General features: G+C 42.0%; 1 protein-coding gene across 1 annotated transcript; it reads left to right on the forward strand.

Moving 5' to 3' along the window:
* Positions 1 to 12,522: 12,522 nt before the first annotated feature.
* On the forward strand, positions 12,523 to 13,560 carry LOC149380873 (uncharacterized). Its single transcript, XM_089601234.1, has 2 exons — positions 12,523 to 13,231; positions 13,316 to 13,560. The coding sequence occupies exons 1-2, from the start codon at positions 12,523 to 12,525 to the stop codon at positions 13,558 to 13,560; spliced, it is 954 nt and encodes a 317-aa protein (XP_089457360.1).
* Positions 13,561 to 24,012: the final 10,452 nt, after the last annotated feature.

Here is a 24,012-nt window from a genome sequence, read left to right on the forward strand (position 1 = left end):
ACAAGATTGCTGAAATGCAATGTATGTCACCTCATGCTTTGTTCCTTGGAGTGTGAATAAATGAACTGGCCAGTGTCCAAATTGAGTCCTGACTCTTTTGGATGAAACAATGTGACTTGTTAGCTCCTCGTCAATACATTGTTTCTAACTTATTCACGAGCGACAAAGGAGTTGAGGAAATAACAGCTAGAAGGGTAAAATGGTAATTTAGTAAATCCCGACTAGCTGATGACATTCATGAAGGGTAAACATAGATAATATTCAGTGGATCCGCTCATCATAATTAGGTCGAATTCTTGAGTAGAAAATAAATTCATTTGAAGCGAGAGATTTTCAGTGTCAGCTCTTTAGTGGAGTCAGTTGGCATTAAGCTAAACTTGGAAAAGGTTTGTGAACTTTTGAGTCCAAGTGTTTAGCTCAAGCTTTGTTCATTTGGGTCCATGAGGTCACTGTCACGAATCACATCGATAGGAATTGTTAAACTGGAAGCTAAGTCAAAACAAGAACGAAAATTGTCGAAAGGGTATTTTTGTCTTTTGAGACAAAGGATGAAATGAATGTCAATAAATTTTTGACAAGGTCATTTTATGACATGTTTCACTCGGCCATGACTTGATCATTGGGCCTTGTGAATTAATTTCATTTCATAAGAATTTTATTGAAAATTCTTATTGGGCCTTTTTCATGTTGTCATGAACAAATGGAAAAGCTTCTAGAAGCCTTTTCTAGAAGGCTATAGGCGCCCAACATACCCAAGAGATAGAGAGAATATTTTGTGCATAAATGTATGAAGATACTTGCCAAAAGAAAAAGAGGAAACAAATTTCCTCTAAGGGAAACAAGAGGTAGGCGCCCAAGTTGAGAAAGAAGCAAGGCAAGGAACAAAAAAGGAAACAAATCCAAGGCTTAATGAAGCCTACCTTGGCCGAGTGCATCATAGAGGAAAAGAGGAAATTGGCTCATGAATATGTGATATTCTATAGAAGAGGAAACTACCTTATTGAAGGTGAGACATCTCCTATAAATAGGAGCCTCATTCTTCTCATTTTTCTCATTCCACATAAGTTAGAGATTGAGAGCTTCTCTCTCTAGAACTTGTGGTTGCCGCCCCTCTTCTCTCTCTCTCTAGTTTATTTTTGATTTTTCTTGTCTTGGCACCTAGGTCCTCACTCGACCTAGTGTTTAGCTCTGCGACTTCGAGACGTGTTCTTAAGTCGTAGTGTTTAAAAGTGCCCACTCACTAATTCCTTCTTTTCGAGTGATTTAGTGATAGAAACTTTCGTGGTTGCTCGAGGTGCCGAGGAAAGAAAGAGACACGTGCTGCGAGGGGAGACGAGCGTTGCCAACTTTCTAAGAGCTTCTCAAAGATCAAGCTTCAAGAAAGGTTAGTAAACTTCTTAGCTTATAATAGTTTTTAATTACATGTACTTGCTCTCTTGTCTAGGTTAGTAAAAACTGTTTTTACTTGTAAAAGAAAATTTTTAAAATTCCGCCGCTTAACCGAAGCGTTAGTTATTTTCTCAAACCCTAGATCGATTCCAACAAATGGTATCAGAGCTATGGTCAAATATTAGCATGTACATATTTTTAAAATTATGAGCTTGAAAATCGTTTTCGAAAGTTTACTAATTTTGTGACAAGTTAGAATTGTTATCTTAGATTTTTTTTAATTTATTGCTCTTGTCTTTAAATTAAAAAGCATGTTAATTTTCTATGAGTTTGGGATTTTTTTAAAACACATTAGAATCAGTTCTAAAAGTTTTTAATTTTTTATATTGAAAAACGTGTTTTAAAGGTTTGAGAAATTTCGAGTAAAATTTTGTGACTAGTTTTGATATCTTGCTAGTTTCTTATTTTTACTTGAATCTTTTTATGCATGTTGTTATTTCTTTTATTCTATGTTATTACCCTGCTAATAAAACATAAATAAAAGCTTTAAACAACATCTTAAAACGTTCCGTTACACTCGATTCTTTTTCGCACCTAAAAAGGACCAAGCTTTAATTATTTCTTTTTCCTTGAGCTAGAGTAAACCCGCATTAAAAGTGGCATAACTCTCTTCTCAGAAATCTAAATTTAATGATTCTTGAATCAAATTAAATCTCTGTCTGTCCTCTGTCCAATGCCACCGGTTTTGGCTCAAAAGGACATCGGAGCCGCCAGATATGGCGATTTTACTCCGAGGTGCGCGGCTGTCTGAAACTCCAGTTTTTTAGAAATCCGGATTTTCAAACCCCACTACCATGAGTTATAGAACTCTAATGAGAAAATTTTCTTGAGCAAAAATGTTTTTCATATGATTATAAACATGATGTGTAAGATTAAAATGTTTTGATTTTTGAAAGTTTAATTGAAATTGAATTTTTACAAAACTAGTTTGAATTTTGAAAAACCGTTTTCACTTTCAAACTCTAAAATATTTTGTCATCCAAATCAAATAAATTTTCAAAATGTTTTCAAAACTATATCTATATCACATATGTTCAAAATCTATATGCTCTTGAAAATTTGAGTGGGAGGTCTCCTTGTAGACAAGCCGAAAAGTAAAAAGATGTGTAATCTCAAACTTTCAAGTGTTCGAGTGAGTTGAAGTTCACACTTCCCTCACGCACTTTCCCGAAATAGAAAATAGGAAAAGATCGAGTATGTACCTTGTGCCTTTATGCACTAATACTGCTCTGAACATGTCAATCTAGGATTCTCTTCTAGTTGTCCGCTCTGTCGCTCTCTAACTAGGAAATTTGTTTCCGAACTTATAAGAGTCGATGAACCAACTCCAAAAACTAAGTGGGAGGGTTATATTCGTTGTTTGTAACCCACGATCCCCAACACTAATGAAAAGTGCAAGTGTCGCCGGACTAAGAGTCACCCTCGTGGCCCTCTCTTAAATGAGAGTACTCAAGGGCGCTTTGCTCTGATCATTGCTCAATGAGCTACGTCCGAGAGTGAGACGATGATGGCAAGGCCTCCCCTCGGTGGATTGTTTTTCAAAGTCGATCTCTTGGACTAAGTGGTTGGTTACACACTTAGACTCAATCCCTAGTAATCCTCCCTCGAGGCCCTGCGAAAGGATGTGAGTGATCAAACCAATTTACAATGTGGCTAGTCAATGTTGATGTATTGACATCTTGGCTAAGCATTAATGATGTGTCATTTACTTATAAATGGAGATTTTTTGCGGCCTTCCCTCGAAGGAGTAAATTATCGTTTGGTTTATAACACCTTTGGATTTTATAAAGTCTTAAACAAACTTAAATCATAAACCAAAGACTAATCATAAACTTGTTTCAACTTTTCTAGGCAATATGTCTCCCAACTCTCTCTCTTTCATTCTTTCCTCGAACAAACTCGAAAACGAAAACTACATAGACTCGAAACGTAACCTCGACATAATACCTACCGTTAACAAGCACAAATGGGTACTCACGACCCCATGTCCTCCTCTGACGAATAATGATTCAACTCAAGAGGACAATGACGCCTTAGCGGCCTGGCTTCGATCCGATGAGATTGTGAGGTGCTATATCTTGGCATCTATGAACAATATGCTGAAAGAGCAACATCATGACTTCGAGACTGCCGCTGACATGCTCTACAATCTCCTTGAGATGTTTGGAGGGCAAAGGCGTCAAACAAGGCTACAAGCAGTCCGACAGTTTATGAACTGTCATATGCAGGCTAGGACTCCTATTGGAGACTTTATGATATTGATCATTAGTCATCTGAGTAAAATGGAAATCCTAGGATCTGAGATTGATGGGAAGAATGTCATAGATGTGATCTTAGAAACTCTCCCCGCATCTCTTGATACCTTCAAGATAAACTACTCCATTAACAAGCTAGAGTACACTGTTACCAAGCTTATGGAGGAACTTCACACTGCTGTAGGTTTCACTAAGAGAAAGAGGAATCAAGGAGAGGCACATACTGAGCAAAAACCTCCGCCTCTGGAACTGTGAAGAGACCTTACAAGGCCGATAAAAAGAACTGTCCTGCCAATCTCAAAGCAAAGGAACATAGTATTGTACTAGTTACCGAAGCATGCTTAGTAGCTGATAATGTATCAACGTGGATTGTTGACTCCGCTGCTACTAACCATATTTGTTGTTCCTTGAATGGTTTCAAGAAAACCAAAAGCTTAGAGGAAGGCGAGTTCTGTTTCAAATGGGGTGATGGGAGCCTGGTGTCTGCAAAGGCTGTGGGATCCGTGACGCTGTCTTTTGAAGACCGCACTTTAAACTTGAATAATGTTTATTTTGTTCCTACCTTTGGGAAGAACTTAATATCCGTTGCTCGTCTTCGTGAGCAAGATTATTGTTTAAAGTTCATTAAGAATGGAATTCGTATTTCGTTTCCTGATAATTCTTTTGTCACTGATGCATGTATGAAGAATGCTCTTTTCTACATCTATCCCACTCAACCTTCTCTTTTAGACACCGAAATAGATAATGATCTAATTAGGGAGCCAAAGAGGATCAAACTTTCTGAATCCTCCGATCTAACAAATTCAACACACCTATGGCACTTAAGACTTGGTTATATCAGTCTAGATAGGATTAAGAGACTTGTGAGGGATGGTCCACTCCAAGCCTCTGCAATAGGTTCACTACCTACTTGTGAATCCTGTATAGAAGGAAAAATAACTAAGCGACCTTTCTCCGATAAGGGTCGAAGAGCCACTGAGTTGCTGGAACTAATACATTCTGATGTATGTGGTCCGCTCAACCAACAGGCACGTGGAGGATACGAATACTTCGTTACCTTCACTGATGATTACTCAAGATATGGGTTTGTCTATTTGCTCAAACACAAATCCGAGACCTTTAACGTATTTAAGGTCTTTAGGGCTTTAGTGGAAAAGCAAACTGGCAAAGTGATCAAAACCCTTCGATCCGATCGAGGTGGTGAGTATATGTCTGGAGAGTTCGATGACTTTCTTAAAGAAGAAGGTATCGCTTCTCAGCTTACCGCACCTGGCACACCTCAACAAAACGGAGTGTCAGAGAGAAGAAACCGAACTCTTATGGAGATGGTTAGATCGATGATGAGTTACTCATCACTCCCGCTTTCCTTTTGGGGATATGCCCTCGAAACAGCCGCCTACATTCTGAACCAAGTTCCGTCTAAAACGGTTCCTGGTACTCCTTATGAGAGATGGACTGGCCGTAAAGTGAATCTTGGCCGCATCCGAATTTTGGGTTGCCCTGCACACGTGCTGAGGCAAAAGACTAGCAAGTTGGCTAGTAGGTCAGAATTGTGCCTGTTTGTAGGATATCCGAAGGAAACCAAAGGTTTTACTTTCTATAGTCCTGAGGACGATAAGACTTTCGTTAGCACAAATGCTCGTTTCCTTGAGGAGGACTTTATGAAGGATGCAAAACCTAGAAGCAAAATTGTGCTTGAAGAAAAGTTGGGTGAGGAAGCTTCTACCTCATCTGTAAGAACTGTTCTTACCCCAACTGAAACACAACCTAACTCATCAGAATCTTGTCAAGTAGTACTTAGACGTAGTGGGAGGGCTACTCAAAAGCCTGACAGGTACATGTCTTATGGAGACTCTCTTGTAGCCGTCTCCGACATGGATGACCCTGTTTCCTATAGCCAAGCGATGGCTTGTTCTGAATCAAACCTTTGGCTTGACGCCATGAAAGTTGAAATGCACTCGATGCATGTCAACAAAGTCTGGAAACTTGTAGACCTTCCTGAAGGGATTAAACTCGTAGGGTGTAAGTGGATATACAAGAAGAAAAGGGGTCCTGATGGGAACGTCGAGACGTTCAAAGCACGACTTGTGGCGAAGGGTTATACCCAACAAGAAGGGATTGACTATGAAGAAACCTTCTCGCCAGTCGCGATGCTTAAATCCATCCGCATACTCCTATCCATAGCTGCAGCTCTCGACTATGAGATCTGGCAAATGGATGTCAAGACAGCCTTTCTGAATGGCAATCTTGACGAGCGCATTTACATGGCTTAACCAGACGGTTTCGTGGATAAAGGTCAAGAGACCAAGGTTTGTGAGTTGCTTAAATCCATTTATGGACTAAAGCAAGCATCTAGGTCATGGAATATTAGATTCGATGAAACTGTAAAGAGCTTTGGCTTTGAACAGTCAATAGATGAGCCTTGTGTTTACAAGTTAATACACGAAGGCAAAGTTGTGTTTCTGGTACTATATGTCGATGATATACTACTCATTGGTAATGACGTGGGTAAGTTATCTGAGGTTAAGGTCTGGCTGGCAAAGCAATTCGATATGAAGGATCTAGGAGAAGCCGCATACATTCTGGGGATCCAAATCTTTCAAGATAGGAAAAACCGGACCATGTCGCTCTCTCAAGCATCTTATATTGATAAGGTGATGGATCGCTTCTCGATGCAAGACTGCAAGAGGGGTCAAACACCCTTTAGGCATGGAGTTTCACTCTCTAAGGACCAGTCTCCCAAGACTGCACAAGAGATTGAAGACATAAGGAAGATTCCTTACGCCTCTGCCGTAGGAAGCCTCATGTATGTGTTGTCAATGGTGCCCACAAGAAGAGTAGTAGTGTCTATTTATGTACATTTGATGTCATATAGTCTTACGAAGACTCTTGCTTGTAATTGCTTATTCATTAATAAAAAGTTGAAACGTTCATTCAATCTTCTTTGTCTGAAGCTTTATGATAAAACCCTAGTCTTTTAGTCCATAAACAAACCTAACAACTTATGAAGAGACAAATGTAGATTTGCATGAACAAACTCTTCTTAGTTTGCGTAAAACGATATATTCGCAATCTTAGGGTCAAAGGACTATTGACCTCAGTATGATTGTTAGAAGAATCTATGATGTCTGGTTATGAGGCATTGAGAGTTGGGGACTCTATAGTTCTTCTAGGTATCTTCCGAAGGTACTGAATTGACCAGTGCACTTCTAGAGACAATATAAGAACAAACCATTTAACCTATTATGTCTCGAAGTCACTATGTATGAATTGCATCATGCTTACCTTAATCCTGAAATGAGACATGCCATTTCACACCTTAGTATTCTCATTTGAGAAAGTCAAAGTTCGGACTCACTATGTGATTCCGAACAAGGCCTATTGGTGAAGTACTAAGTTGTGAGTCTGTCATGAGTAACTTTGTGAAGTTCTCATAGATATGGAATTCATGTACAAGATTGCTGAAATGCAATGTATGTCACCTCATGCTTTGTTCCTTGGAGTGTGAATAAATGAACTGGCCAGTGTCCAAATTGAGTCCTGACTCTTTTGGATGAAACAATGTGACTTGTTAGCTCCTCATCAATACATTGTTTCTAACTTATTCACAAGCGACAAAGGAGTTGAGGAAATAACAGCTAGAAGGGTAAAATGGTAATTTAGTAAATCCCGACTAGCTGATGACATTCATGAAGGGTAAACATAGATAATATTCAGTGGATCCGCTCATCATAATTAGGTCGAATTCTTGAGTAGAAAATAAATTCATTTGAACCGAGAGATTTTCAGTGTCAGCTCTTTAGTGGAGTCAGTTGGCATTAAGCTAAACTTGGAAAAGGTTTGTGAACTTTTGAGTCCAAGTGTTTAGCTCAAGCTTTGTTCATTTGGGTCCATGAGGTCACTGTCACGAATCACATCGATAGGAATAGTTAAACTGGAAGCTAAGTCAAAACAAGAACGAAAATAGTTAAAAGGGTATTTTTGTCTTTTGAGACAAATGATGAAATGAATGTCAATAAATTTTGACAAGTTCATTTGATGACTTAATGTCACTCGGCCATAATATGATTAATTGGGCCTTGTGGATTAATTTCATTTCATGAGAATTTTAATGAAAATTCTTAATGGGCCTTTTTCATATTGTCATGAAGAAGTGGAAAAGCTTCTAGAAGGCCTTTCTAGAATAGGGATAGGCGCCCAACACACCCAAGGAAAGAGAGAATATTTTGTGCATGAATGTATGAAGATACTTGCCAAAAGAAAAAGAGGAAACAAATTTCCCCTAAGGGGAAAGCAAGGTAGGCGCCCAAAAGAGTCAAGAGAGAAGCAAATAAAAGAGGAAACAAATCCAAGGACTTACTTGCTTAGTCTTGGCCGTGTGTCTCTTTGAAGGAAAAGGGAAATTGGCTCATGAATATGTGATATTCTATAGAAGAGGAAACTACCTTATTGAAGGTGAGACCTCTCCTATAAATATGAGCCTCATTCCTCATTTTTCATTCATCCAAAGTTTTAGAGATTGAGAGCTTCTCTCTCTAGACTTGGCCGCCCCTTCCTCTCTCTCTCTCTAGTTTATATTTTCGATTTTTCTTGTCTTGGCACCTAGGTCCTCACTCAACCTAGTGTTTAGCTCTGCGACTTCGAGACTCGTTCTTAAGTCGTAGTGTTTAAAAGTGCCCACTCACTGATTCCTTCTTTTCGAGTGATTTAGTGATAGAAACTTTCGTGGTTGCTCGAGGTGCCGAGGAAAGAAAGAGAGACGTGCTGCGAGGGGAGACGAGCGTTGCAAACTTTCCACAAGCTTCTTCAGCTTCGAGAAAGGTTAGTAAATTCCTAGCTCATATTGGTTTTTAATTACATGTACTTGCACTTGTCTAGGTTAGTAAAAACTGTTTTACTTGTAAAAGAAAATTTTTAAAATTCTGCCGCTTACCGAAGCGTTAATTATTTTCTCAAACCCTAGATCGATTCCAACAGTATGCTATGCTTTGCACTAGACCTGATATATGTTTCGCCGTTGGCGTAGTTAGCCGTTTCCAATCCAACCCTGGACCCGAGCACTGGATTGCTGTTAAGCATGTTCTTAAGTATCTTCGGAGAACTAGGAACTTGATGCTTACATACTCAGGTACTGACCTGACTATGACGGGATATACCGACTCCGATTTTCAAGCGGATAAGGATTCCAGGAAATCCACTTCAGGATCTGTGTTCATCCTTAATGGTGGAGCTGTTGTGTGGAGAAGTATTAAGCAATCTTGCATTGCTGACTCCACAATGGAAGCAGAATATGTGGCTGCTTGTGAAGCATCCGAAGAGGCTGTATGGCTTAGAAAGTTCCTTAAGTATTTGGAAGTTGTTCCAAACGTCGACGAGCCCATGAACCTTTATTGTGATAATAGTGGGGCTGTCGCTAACTCAAAGGAACCTAGAAGCCATAAGCACTCCAAGCATATTGAGAGGAAATACCATTTGATTCGAGAGATCGCGCAACGCGGAGACGTGGAGGTGAAGTAGATCTCTGGTAGATCTATTCACCAAGGCCCTAGCGAACATGGTCTTCGACCAACTTCTAGAGGGATTAGGGATGTAGGACTACTCACATCTTCTTTGAGTCAAGTGGGAGTTTGTTGTCAATGGTGCCCACAAGAAGAGTAGTAGTGTCTATTTATGTACATTTGATGTCATATAGTCTTACGAAGACTCTTGTTTGTAATTGCTTATTCATTAATAAAAAGTTGAAACGTTCATTCATTCTTTCTTTGTTTGAAGCTTTATGATAAAACCTTAGTCTTTTAGTCCATAAACAAACTTAACAACTTACGAAGAGACAAATGTAGATTTGCATGAACAAACTCTTCGTAGTTTGCTTAAAACGATATATTCGCAATCTTAGGGTCAAAGGACTATTGACCTCAGTATGATTGTTAGAAGAATCTATGATGTCTGGTTATGAGGCATTGAGAGTTGGGGACTCTATAGTTCTTCTAGGTATCTTCCGAAGGTACTGAATTGACCAGTGCACTTCTAGAGACAATATAAGAACAAACCATTTAACCTCCTTTGTCTCGAAGTCACTATGTATGAATTGCATCATGCTTACCTTAATCCTGAAATGAGACATGCCATTTCACACCTTAGTATTCTCATTTGAGAAAGTCAAAGTTCGGACTCACTATGTGATTCCGAACAAGGCCTATTGGTGAAGTACTAAGTTGTGAGTCTGTCATGAGTAACTTTGTGAAGTTCTCATAGATATGGAATTCATGTACAAGATTGCTGAAATGCAATGTATGTCACCTCATGCTTTGTTCCTTGGAGTGTGAATAAATGAACTGGCCAGTGTCCAAATTGAGTCCTGACTCTTTTGGATGAAACAATGTGACTTGTTAGCTCCTCGTCAATACATTGTTTCTAACTTATTCACGAGCGACAAAGGAGTTGAGGAAATAACAGCTAGAAGGGTAAAATGGTAATTTAGTAAATCCCGACTAGCTGATGACATTCATGAAGGGTAAACATAGATAATATTCAGTGGATCCGCTCATCATAATTAGGTCGAATTCTTGAGTAGAAAATAAATTCATTTGAAGCGAGAGATTTTCAGTGTCAGCTCTTTAGTGGAGTCAGTTGGCATTAAGCTAAACTTGGAAAAGGTTTGTGAACTTTTGAGTCCAAGTGTTTAGCTCAAGCTTTGTTCATTTGGGTCCATGAGGTCACTGTCACGAATCACATCGATAGGAATTGTTAAACTGGAAGCTAAGTCAAAACAAGAACGAAAATTGTCGAAAGGGTATTTTTGTCTTTTGAGACAAAGGATGAAATGAATGTCAATAAATTTTTGACAAGGTCATTTTATGACATGTTTCACTCGGCCATGACTTGATCATTGGGCCTTGTGAATTAATTTCATTTCATAAGAATTTTATTGAAAATTCTTATTGGGCCTTTTTCATGTTGTCATGAACAAATGGAAAAGCTTCTAGAAGCCTTTTCTAGAAGGCTATAGGCGCCCAACATACCCAAGAGATAGAGAGAATATTTTGTGCATAAATGTATGAAGATACTTGCCAAAAGAAAAAGAGGAAACAAATTTCCTCTAAGGGAAACAAGAGGTAGGCGCCCAAGTTGAGAAAGAAGCAAGGCAAGGAACAAAAAAGGAAACAAATCCAAGGCTTAATGAAGCCTACCTTGGCCGAGTGCATCATAGAGGAAAAGAGGAAATTGGCTCATGAATATGTGATATTCTATAGAAGAGGAAACTACCTTATTGAAGGTGAGACCTCTCCTATAAATAGGAGCCTCATTCTTCTCATTTTTCTCATTCCACATAAGTTAGAGATTGAGAGCTTCTCTCTCTAGAACTTGTGGTTGCCGCCCCTCTTCTCTCTCTCTCTAGTTTATTTTCGATTTTTCTTGTCTTGGCACCTAGGTCCTCACTCGACCTAGTGTTTAGCTCTGCGACTTCGAGACTTGTTCTTAAGTCGTAGTGTTTAAAAGTGCCCACTCACTAATTCCTTCTTTTCGAGTGATTTAGTGATAGAAACTTTCGTGGTTGCTCGAGGTGCCGAGGAAAGAAAGAGAGACGTGCTGCGAGGGGAGACGAGCGTTGCCAACTTTCTAAGAGCTTCTCAAAGATCAAGCTTCAAGAAAGGTTAGTAAACTTCTTAGCTTATGATAGTTTTTAATTACATGTACCTGCTCTCTTGTCTAGGTTAGTAAAAACTGTTTTTACTTGTAAAAGAAAATTTTTAAAATTCCGCCGCTTAACCGAAGCGTTAATTATTTTCTCAAACCCTAGATCGATTCCAACAGTATGGCTAACGAAAATGAACAGAATGAGATGAATCGAGAGGTTACCTCCGAGATCAAATCTCTTCTGGAAACTCTGGTCGCTGGGTCGACCGAGAATAGAGAGTTCCAGCAATCTACCCGGACTGCCTTGGAATCACTGGCTGCCGAACAGGCCGCGTTCAGAGCCGCGTACGCGCCGATAAGGCTGCAGCTGAAATCGCGAGTTCATCAGCTCGTCATGTCGGCTTGGAGGTAGGAGATAGAGCTCTCCCGACAGTGACTAGTTTGGATTTCTCTAGGATCCCGGTCACCCTGTCAGGGATAGGATCTTCTTACCCAGTGTTTCAACCAGGGATGTATTCACATCCCGGGATGATCACAACAACCTCCTTGCCGTGCTCCAGCAGGATTCCTCCTCCCCCGGGAGGATCGCCACCTTAGCCCGCACCTCGTCCACTTGGTGCTGATGAGAGGGTAGTCCCATCAGCCCGACTTCCCGCACCAATTGATCCTCCTACAAGCTCAGACAAAGCTCCAGCGCAAAATCAGCCGGTCACTAGTAATGCCGCTGCCGTCACTTTCGTGACCCCAGAAGGATCCGAGCTCGTGACCACCAGGCCCGAGCTGACCGAAATAGAGCTGTTTCGCAAAATGGTAGATGACAGATTTCGCGCTGTTCACTCCAAGATGCACTCTGCCACCAGCTCGGCTCCCGAAATTGACCGTCTAGTGGCTGAAATGGGACGAACGCCCTTTTCAAAAGACATTTAGAATCAAGATTGGAGATGCAGGAAAGGTCCGACTCCCTAAGTACTCCGGTACGACCAATCCTAAGTCTCACATGACAGTTTTCCGAATTGCCATGGGTTGAGCTCATCTTTATGAACACGAACTCGAAGCAGGATATTGTCAATTGTTTGCTGAGAACCTAACCGGGGCCGCCTTGGATTGGTTCTCCAGGCTTGAGGAAGGTTCAATCGGTAGTTTTCAAAAATTATCTACCGAATTCCTTAAGCACTACTCTATGCTCGTCGAAGACGAGGCCACCATGGCTGACCTATGGAATACCCAGCAAACCAGCTCTGAGTCCCTCAAAGGCTATATGACTCGCTTCAAAAGCATCATGGAAAAAATCCTGAACATCGATAACGATTCGGCTTTGACCGCCCTGAAAAACGGACTATGGCATGATTCTCGTTTCCGAGAAGAGATGATAGTCAACAGGCCACCTACCATTGAAGATGCGATTCACCGCGCATCAAACTTCGCAAGAGCCGAAGAAGAAAGTAGTTTCCTGGCTAAGAAGCATGGTATCAAGAAAAGTCCACAGGGAAATCTAATCCCCGGAAACTCGCAGGGAGTAGGACCCAACAGGAAAGGGAATACGATCCCAAGGAAAGCGGAGGCCCCGCCAGGCTTCGCGTTTAATGTGAACGACGAAAATCGCAGCGAAGGCACTAATAAGAAATGGACTAGAGACCCGAATGCTTATTGCGAATTCCACAAAAGCAATGGCCATAGTACGCTCAATTGTGAAACAATGAGAAAAGTCCTGGCAGAAAAATTCACTAAAGGGGAGCTGAAAGGAATTGACTTGGGACCCCCTCCTAAGAAAAAGACTTTCAACTCGCAACCCCGAGGAAACCCTTCTCCCGGTAAAAGGGGAAGAAGTGATGAACAAGACACTCAACCCGATTCACAAACAAAACCTAGAATCGACTGTATTATCGGAGGTTCAAAGTTTTGTAGAGAATCGATCAACTCCATAAAGGCTTATCAGTGTTAGCTAAAGAACACCCCTATTAGTCTTAAACCAGAAGGTGAAGACGAACTGTTAATCCCTTTCAAGGAAAGTGAGGTAAGAGGGCTGGTCGCACCACATGACGATGCTCTGGTAGTCGAACTAGATATATCAAACTGCATTGTGTCCCGGATCCTGATCGATGGAGGAAGCTCAGTGGACGCGATCTTCAGAAGTACTCTGAATAGGATGAACATCGATGAAACCGACATCGAAAGGGAACCAACCGAGCTGACCGGTTTTAATGGCCTGTGGGAGTAATCAAACTCCCTGTCCGAGCAGCCGGAATTAATAAGCTCGTCGAGTTCGTGGTTCTCGACTGTCCATCTTCGTTCAATATAATACTTGGGAGACCATGGATTCACGGTATGAAAGCCGTCCCGTCCACATACCACCAATGTGTCTGCTTCCCTACTCCAAAAGGGGTCGCGGAAATCCGTGGAAGCCAAGAAGCGTCGGGAATGTGTTACATGAGCAACCACAAAATAAAGACAGAATTGTTGAACGGTACCCCATAGCAATTAATGACTATCGGAACCACTATTTCCACTCTGCAAGATACAAAGGAAGGAGATGAACGTTTGGAAGAACAAGATTCCCCTCGTCCCGAGCTAACAACCCAGGTGCAGCTCGATGGATCTAACCCAAACCACCGTATTGGGATCGGATCCGAGCTCAAAGGAAAAATAAGAAGGGATATAATAACCTTCCTGAAAAGAAACAAAAATACATTCGCATGGTCCACCGAAGACATGCCAGGCATAAGCATCGACGTTGTGTCTCACCAACTCAATGTTGACCCCAGCTTCAAACCCATCAAACAAAAACGTCGAAAACTCGGCCCCGACAGGGCCAAGGTGATCAACGACGAAGTGGAACGACTACTAAAAGCCGGGTCAATTCGAGAGGTAAAATACCCGGACTCGTTAGCTAATACCGTAGTAGTAAAGAAGAAAAACGGTAAATGGCGAGTATGTATCGACTTCACTGACCTCAATAAAGCTTGTCCCAAGGACAGCTTCCCTTTACCACACATCGATCAGCTAGTCGAAGCCACAGCTGGGCACAAAATGCTCTCCTTCATGGATGCGTTCTCAGGATATAACCAAATCCTTATGCATCCAGACGATCAGGAAAAAACGGAATTCATTACAGACAGATGGACTTATTGCAACAAAGTAATGCCCTTTGGCCTAAAAAATACCGGGGCTACGTATCAACGACTCGTAAACGAAATGTTCTCTGAGAAAATTGGTAAGAATATGGAAGTATGCATCGATGATATGTTAGTTAAATCACTCTGAGAGGATGATCACGTTGAACATTTGGAAGAATGTTTTGAGGTATTAAATAAATATCAAATGAAACTGAACCTCGAGAAATGCTCGTTTGGAGTATCTTCCGGAAAATTCCTAGGATACTTGGTCACGCAACGAGGAATCGAGGCGAATCCTTACCAAATCCACGCATTGCGCGAAATGTCGTCTCCCCGAAGTAAGAGAGAGGTGCAAAGGCTCACAGGCCGTATCGCTGCCCTTAATCGCTTCATTTCCCGGTCGACGGATAAATGTTTACCCTTCTACCAGCTCTTGAAATCAAACAAGGAGTCAAAATGGAACGATGAATGCGAGAAAGCATTTCGTGAGCTGAAAGAATACTTGGCCAAGCCCCCAGTCCTCGCAAAGCCCGCAGTTGGAGAACCACTCTATCTCTACGTGGTCGTGTCACACGCTGCCATAAGCGGCGTTCTGGTTCGAGAAGATCGAGGAGATCAAAAACCAGTATTCTACATTAGCAAATCTCTTGTCGACGCCGAAACAAGGTATACTGCTATGGAAAAGCTCGCACTAGCTATCGTTACTTCAGCCAGGAAATTAAGGCTGTATTTCCAGTCACATACGATTATCGTAATGACAACCCAGCCGCTGCGAACTTTCCTTCACAGTCCAAATCAATCCGGAAGATTGACTAAATGGGCAGTTGAGTTAAGCGAATATGACATCGAATTCCGAGCAAGGACATGTGCGAAATCACAAGTTCTTGCCGATTTCCTTGTAGAATTGCCAAGAGATGTGACCGAGACCAACCCCGACGATGGTGTTTGGACTTTGAACGTAGATGGCGCTTCATCAAAACAAGGTTATGGCGTGGGGATACACCTGGTGTCACCCCATGGCGAGGTAATTGAACAATCATTCCAACTTGACTTCGTTGCATCAAACAATGAAGCTGAGTACGAGGCTCTAATCGCAGGTATGCAACTAGCTAAAGCCTGCGGGGCAAAAAAAGTAAGCGCATATTGCGACTCTCAACTCGTTGCTAACCAATTCAGTGGAGAATTCGAAACGAGAGACGAACGTATGGAAGCTTACGTGAAGGTAGTATGGGATCTTATAAAGAACTTCGAAGCCTTCGAGCTCACAAGAATCCCGAGAAGAGATAATACGTCCGCCGACGCTTTAGCAGCTCTGGCCTCAACGTCGGACCCCGGACTCACTAGAATCATCCCGGTCAAATCAATCAAACAACCTTCTATTGCCATTAGCATTAACACAATAATGACAATAGAAGTGGGGGACTGGAGAGACGACATCTTGAAATACATCAAGGAGGGAAATGCACCTGACGATAAGTCAAAAAGGCGGAAACTAAAACAAATTTGCGCAAGGTTTTGCATCATCAACAATGTTCTTTTTAAAATGAGCTTCGCTGGACCATATCTTATATGTGTGTCCAAGAGCGAATCAGCCCGCATTATCTCCGAGATCCATGAAGGGGATTGTGGGAGCCACGCCGGGGGAAGAGCCCTGGCCGTAAAGATTAAAAGGCAAGGATACTACTGGCCAACGATGGTAGAAGATTGCGAAAAGCACTCCCGACGTTGTGATAGGTGTCAAAGGCATGCCCCGAACATAAAGCAGCCCGCCGAGGTGCTGTCTTCAATCTCGTCCCCATACACATTCATGAAACGGTCAATGGACATCGTCGGACCAATGCCTACCGCCCCCGGGGGATTAAAGTTTTTATTAGTCCTCACCGACTATTTCTCTAAGTGGATGGAGGTCAAAACCCTACCCCTAGTCAAAGACATCGACGTTCAAACCTTCATATGGAAGAACAGCATATGTCGACATGGGGCCCCACAAGAAATTGTTACCGACAATGGTTCTCAATTCATATCAAAAAGGTTTAGACAATTCTGTTTAAACCACATAATAGAATTAAGAATGTCTACACCTAGATATCCACAAGGCAATGGCCATGCCGAGGCCGCCAATAAAACTATTGTAAACTCTTTAAAGAAAAGGCTTGACGCTAAGAAAGGTCGATGGGCTGACGAACTCCCAGGAGCCCTTTGGGCCTATCGATCCAGTCCTAGGCACCCCACTGGAGAAACCCCGTTCTCTCTAGTGCACGGTGTTGAATCATTCATTCCCGTAGAACACGAAATCCAAACCATAAGGACAATGTGTGCACACGAGAATGAAGACGCCAACAACCTGGCACTCTCTGATTCCCTCGACTTCATCGAGGAAAAAAGAGATCAAGCTATGGTCAGAATGTTGCAATACCAGCAGAGCATCGCCAGGCATTACAACAAAAACTTGCGCTTCCACCACTTCCTAGTAGGGGATCTCGTTCTTAGGAAAACATTCCAGAACACGGCAGAACCTAACGCTGGAAAATTGGGAGCAAATTGGGAAGGACCCTATCGCATAACGAAAATGGTTCACCCAGGAGTTTACGAACTAGAAACTCTGAATGGAATACCCGTTCTAAGGTCTTGGAATATCATAAACCTTAAAAAATACTACGTCTAAACCACGTAGAACCCTCAATCGAACTACGTCACGGCTTGATCCCATTCATTGGGTACGTAGGCAACCTTGATTCCAAGGCTCAGCCCCATCCAAACTTTTAAACACAAGGTTTGTAACGCGACAAACAACGAGTAACGGACTCTTGACTCCGCATGGTGCTCCTTCAAACAAACCACCAACCGAGTCATCAACCTTCACAGGATCAAGGACGGACCCTTGACATCCTCACAGCATCGAGGCTCTCAGTATGATTGGGTAACACTAAGATGGGATCCCTTTGAATTACTGAAAATTAAGATGGGATAAAAATAAAACACAAACGTCTCCCATAGGCATCGAGGCCATCAAAGCATCTGAATACCTCATTAAAGGATCATTCACACACTCTTGAAAACCGAATTCCAAAACAATACGTTACATAACAAATCGAGAGTATGATCAGAATACATTTCAGTCTGGTGAACATCGAGCAGCGGGCTGAGATAAAGGCATCATACTTCATAAATTTAACACACATAAAGCACAATCGGGACGCGAATTTTCACAACGCATCACCGGAAAAGGGTTAAAAAAATGGAAACGACTACAAACCAAAACAGTTTCTTTGATAGCGAACCCGAACCATTCTCGTCATAGGATTGATTACCCAATTCGTAATTTACCCTATGACAAGACCACAAGGACCGAGCTAAAAACACTTAGCAGTTCTCACACGATTCATAATCAGCGAAATAGTTCATTGGATAAAACAAACAAGAGTTGATCGAGTTGAATTCATACAATAAGTCATTCAGCTCGAAGGAGCTAAAAGGCTTAGCTTTACCTTTTAAACGACTAAGCAGCAGACCATTCAATCCGTTCGGCAGTATATTGAGCGAACTGAAAGCTCGCCTTCAGTGAACTTAATTAATACACACAAATTGGGAGGAGTTCCTCATATATAACGAATGGATCCAGACTACTCCTACCGAACCTCATAAAACATACTATCATCCAGCTCGGAAGAAATTGTCCAATCCTACATAATGGCAGTCGGAATGAAAAGACTTAGCAAAAGTTTGAGAAATCATAAACATGCGTAAAAGTCAAATTAAACTCCGACCCCGGAGTCAAAGAAAAGTACAGCTCAGTGAAAACGACCCCACGGTCAAAATCATCAGAGCTAATAATTATTACAAAAAAAAAAAGAGGAAAAAGCGTAGTAGTCTTGCCCAAAAACAAATGGGCCCATAATTATTCAAAACAAAAAACAAAACAATGGAAATTTACTAAGAACCCCCTCAGGCTCCTCAGGAATTTCGGCCATAGTCAGGCCAGCGTTCGAGCCGTACTGATCGATGTCCATCGCAACCGAGACATCCTCAAGGCCGCCTTCGGGAGAAACCCGCTCCGAGTACGGGGTGAAAGTCACATCTTCCGTACCTGCGAGGTCGGGGAGAGGCTCGGCGGACAAATCCACGGTGGCAATATCGTCCTTCGCCTCCTGAAGAACCTCGGGGGCATCGTCGAGCTCGCCAGCCACCACATCTTCCAGCACCCCGGCCGCAGCACGGCATTGATCGAGCTTCCGCACGATCACAGCCTTCTTTTCACGAGCTGCGAGGTGAGCCTGGTATTTGGAGATAACGCTCCGGTACTTTCCAGAGGCTGCCTTCCGGCCAGATCGAGTAGCCTGAACCTTGATCATTTTGGCGCTCTTCTGCAACTGGGCGATATGAGCATTAGCCCGCTTGAAGTCAGCAGCAGCTCGATTGGCAAAGGCACTTAAATCCTTGTTGCTCGATTCCAGCGAGGCGACCCGGTCCTGGTACTCCTCGATCTGCGATTGAGCAATGCTAAGCTGCCGCTCCTTTTCTGTCAACTCTGAACGAGCTGTCTGGGCCTCAACTCCAAGGTCGCGGAGCATCTTTTGATCAAGCCGAGCGTGCTTCAGCTCGTCTTCTTTCTTCGCCAGTTCGCCCTTGAGCCCGGTCACCTCTTCTACCAGAGCTTTCACCTCGGCACTCCGCCCCCTCGAAGCCTCAAAGCCCACTCGGATTTTGTGCTCATAAGCATAAACCCCCTTGTGATCTCGGCTTGATACTTCGTTAAGACAAACACCAGATAAAATCAACAATGGTAAAAAAACAAAAGGGGGGGGGGGATAATATATAACAACTCAAAAAGAATTGATACCTTCGTGGCCGCCATGGACATCCCCCTATAGATGTTGGCACCCCTCAGAGCCCTTACTTTGCCCAAAGGCGCGGTAGGGTACCTGATCTGCCTCATCAAGAAGGCTGACGAACTGCCATCCTCATAGATGGGATGGTTGCGCTCAAAGTGAATCACCACCTTGTTCAGCCTCGAGTCGGATCTGGGCACCTCGTCAGGGGATGTGGGACCCGAAGAAGTCAGCTCACTGGGACCAGTCACCGCGCCCTTCTCCTTTGGAGCAGCATCCTTGGAGGGCGAGCTCCCTTCAGTATCCACTACCCCGGCACTCCTGGCGGATTCGATTGGAACAGCCGATTCTGGCAATTGGGCAGTCGCCTCGCCACCACTTCCCACAAAACCAACCTTCTCCTTCTTCTTTTTTGCAACCCGCCTCTCTTCTTTCTCTACCTCGTCGGCCGAGATGAAAACACCTTCCTTCGAATGCTTCTTTCCCTTGCTCTTCTTGGCCACGACCTCGACTTTGGGAGTCGGTTTAACCCATCCGGCTTTCCTCTTCACGACACTCACAGGCGATCGCAACGCCACCTCAGACTCAGCCCGGACAGGTTAAGGACTCTTTTCAATGCTCCCCTCAACTTCAACGCTATCAGACAGACCAGGTGAGCTCGCCCTACGAGTATCATCCTTCTCCATCGTTCGCTCTAGAACGGCCGAACTTTCGGTGGTTTGGAACACCTCGCCCTTCTGAGCATCCTTCTTGGCCTGACGAAGTCTTTTCTTCTCGGCCACGTAATCAACCTCGGCATCCATGTCACCCTCTTCACGATCCCCGCCTATAAAAATAAAAATAAATGAAGCATTCCAATGTAACATTTTCTGCAAGTCTGATCAAGCATGAGTTTGTACTCACCAGGGACACCTCGATCAATCCTAGAACGGGTCTAATAACCCGACTCGACGAAGCGATCCGAGCTGAAGTATTTCCAATCCAAACTTCCAGTTCGCAATACCTCGAGTTTTTCCAGGAACTCGGCATCGACCTTGGGCGCTGTGATTTTCGCTATAAAAAAAAAGCAAAAATGCACAGAAAACATACACAAGTAAAAAAAAAATTAAAAAAAAACTTTTTGACGTATCATAAAGGGATCAATAGCGAGTGGAAAATCCTAATTCTACCCGGAGTAGTAGCCCACTCAAGGCGCAACCTTTGATGAAACGAGCCGACCGAATGCTCATTTATCTCGAAGAAAAATCTTCTCCGACCCCAGTGAGTGTCTTTCTCAGGTAACCCTTCTAAAATACCTCGACCCACAGCATTAGCAAGATAAAATGTAACCGGGGTGAGTTTGGAGTTACGTTTAATATGACCCAAACGAACCAGGTCGGCCACCGTGAGCTCGACCTCGTTCTCCTTGGCTAAGGTAATCAATCCAGAGATTTTCCTAAGGAAATTGGGGCACATTTGGGGAATGGATATTTTTAAGGCTTCTAGGTATTCTAAAAGCAAAGGGTCCACAGGAAACCTAAGCCCGCAATCCTTGAAAAATATTTCATACACGCAACAATAGCCTGCAGAAGTGTCGGAGGCTGTAAATTCAGGGCTAGGGAGAGCCAAGGCCACCTTATGAGGGATATCGTATTCGTCGAAAAACTTGACGAGTTCGTCCTTAGAAACCGTGGTAGGTCCTCTGAGGTCCTTTGAAATTTCATCGAGTTTCTCTGGAGTGCTTTGTACAGACATCTAAGAAATGGGTCTAACAAAATTCTTGAGTAACCCGGTCGAAAGCCGAGGTAAACTGGTAAGGAGAACGCCTAGAGAGATAAGCTCTGACGAAAATAAGAAAAAATAAAGAGAGAGAAATGAAACGAAAGATACCTGATTTTGAATCTTCGGGGGATTAAAAACGAATGAATCGATTGGAATGCGAAAAGCCCTATTTATTAATAATAATGGAGTGTCAATTTCGTTTCAAATTCAACTCAAGTAGGAATCTTAACTGACTCAGCCTGGAAAAGTGAAAGTCAGTTTGACACCTCCCATTATGAACGTTATGACTACAACACGTGGACATACGAGTTCGGAATTCAGTTCAGATCATAAAAAATATATATTCTATTAACCCTGGCTTAGAAATTTAAAGTATACTTAATATTCACATAAATTAAATATACTTTGGGAGACTTATTGTGGGTACCAGAATATAACCCTATAATTTGGGCCTCTCCCCAGAAGCCCGATTTAAATTTTGGGTCTCGATTGATTAATAAGATCTAACCAGGCCCGGCCCGCTCGGATCTGGATCACACGGACAGAACCAGCCCTCAGCATCCACCCCGTCAGCTCGGAAGAAGCGGTCTTCAAGCTGACCACCTCATGAGTCCGGAAGAAGCGGTCTCCAAGCTGACCACCTCATGAGCCCGGAAGAAGCGGTCTTCATACTGAATCTTCGTGAGAACAGGCCAAACCACTCCGCACGTAGCATCGCAGAATGCTCCAGACCGACCACGTGTCCACCAGATCAATGGCAGAAGAGCAACGATCTCACCTATAAATAAAGGACGAAGCAGATTTCGCAGGGAGGTGATTCTATATTTTGGAGATATATATATTTAATATTTTGTATTCCCAAAAAACATTATTGTATTGCTTTGTACTCGATTGAAATCAATAATAAAAGAAGTTATTTTCCGTTTTTACTCTCACTACTCATCATAATTCTTTTGAAATTCAATTCTAATTACGACGAATTCATGAGATCCACATCATACAAATAAAACGATATACTTAATATAATATATATAGTTTCGTGATTGTTGAGGAACAGATTTCGACATCAACAATTATGCAATCTTATAATATAAAAAATACTAGGGGACTGATTGTGGGAGTGGATATCGTCCCCTTCCACCAGGCGAGTTGGACCAACTAGGCCCAAAGCAAGTTTGGCCCAAATCGGCTCAAGATGATCGCTAGTTCGGCCCAAAGCCCAATTCGGCCTAAAAATCCCAGGCGCAGGCGAGATCGGCCCAAGACAATAGCGAGGGATTCTACACTGAAGACCGAATCCTGACTCGACCCGGGCCCATAAATGTTCCTAGACGGTCCCGCCAAGTAATTCGAATGATTGATCTCCTAAGAAACGGTCAAATTGCCTAAAGATGGGGATGTACGCGAGATTGGAGGATCGAAGACCGGTTCTGCTCGTACACGTGTATCGATCTGAAGAAATAGGAGAATCAGCGAGCTAGCTATAAAAGCTCACTCCATCTTCATTTTACGACGACTGGATTTTTTGAAAGAGTGCCATTTAATTATATTTCGATTCGTTAGATTTCTTGCTCATTCTCATTTATTTTCGAAGGTTTGTATTCGATATTCAATAAAGAAATTTTCTTTCGTTCATTTCTTCTATAAATTTACATTATTCGTAATTTCCATTCGGATCTCGATTCGATCTTCATAATCGGATTCTGAGACCATTCCCTCATAAAAATAAATATACAAGGTAATTTAAATAAACTTAGTATAGATTGTTGGGACGAGAAATCGGCTCAACAGTGTACATTATCTTTATACCATTCGAGTTACATAGCCCTAAGTACCATTGATTCTTAGCAAAAAATTATTTCGCTAATATTATTATGAAAGTGTCAACAACCAATTAAATATGTACTCAACTATTGGGTGAGAGAATATTAACGTTCTTTCAGTAGAGCATAATTCTGTATATGTGAGTTTCTTTCTATATCGATCATACCTCGAACTCTAAAAATAGAAGTATTTACGCTTTCGCTAGCTATAAACGAATTAATCAAATAGCTCAAGGATATGACCTTGAAGTTCATGATCACTTTAGTATTTAGATCAACCCTCATATGATCATCTTTGTGTCGTAACGGTTCCTTAAACATCACATCTAATCGAAGTTTGTCTCGATCATTTAAAAGCTATCTTCACATAATGCTCATATCTAATGAACTTACACGTCGTGTTTCTTATATTTAATTTCCTATCTAACTACACAAACTCTAGTTAGTCAAGGTGTTTTGCCAAAGTATAAGCTGAAACACTAGTTTTCACTCAACAACTTAATAAGCAAATTCTCGTGAAAATAATGAGGGGTGACGACTCTCAAGGCTCTAGTTGAGCAAGTGAGATTCTTTCACCATTTTTAATTTTACCTCTTTGTTTCATGGGAAGAGTTTGAAATTACTAAACATGTTTTAAGATGGTTATTAAACTAGAGCATTAAACAACTTGTTGGACAACTGATTGTTTTTAATACGATTAATTAAAACAACAATAAAACAAACAATCAATCAGAAAGCAACAAATGAGACATCGATTTGGTAACTATGTTTGGTGATAAAACACCTACTCAGATGGACTGATACATCCGTGTGAAAAGCAATCAATTATCTCAATAATCAAAGGTGCATGATATAGATTTGCATACTCTCTCTCTCGAACACCTACTCATTTGATCTCTCCAATGGATGACAATCTAAATTCCACTCTTTTCCACGCAATCCTTTCCCGAACATTGACACAGCACGTCAATGCAAAACACGCACTCACAAACTCTACACAAATAAAATAAAGCAGTAGCAAGTACCTAAAACTAGCTGTCGATGAAGATCTCCAAGGCAGACATACTGGTTTCAAGGCTAAGGTCGGCGTGAACTGATCAAACAGAAAAGAAAAGAAAAAAAGTGATTAACCTAATTTGATCCA

The sequence above is a fragment of the Urtica dioica genome, chromosome 11, assembly GCF_054948205.1.
Source record: "Urtica dioica subsp. dioica isolate 48M chromosome 11, U.dioica_male_clone48M_v1_H2, whole genome shotgun sequence".
Classification (NCBI taxonomy): domain Eukaryota; kingdom Viridiplantae; phylum Streptophyta; class Magnoliopsida; order Rosales; family Urticaceae; genus Urtica; species Urtica dioica.

Coding starts and splice junctions, on each gene's coding strand:
- LOC149380873 (XM_089601234.1), top strand. CDS start 12,523: ATGCTCGTCGAAGACGAGGCCACCATGGCTGACCTATGGAATACCCAG. Junction 13,232..13,315: donor AATCGACTGTATTATCGGAG/GTTCAAAGTTTT, acceptor GTCTTAAACCAG/AAGGTGAAGACGAACTGTTA.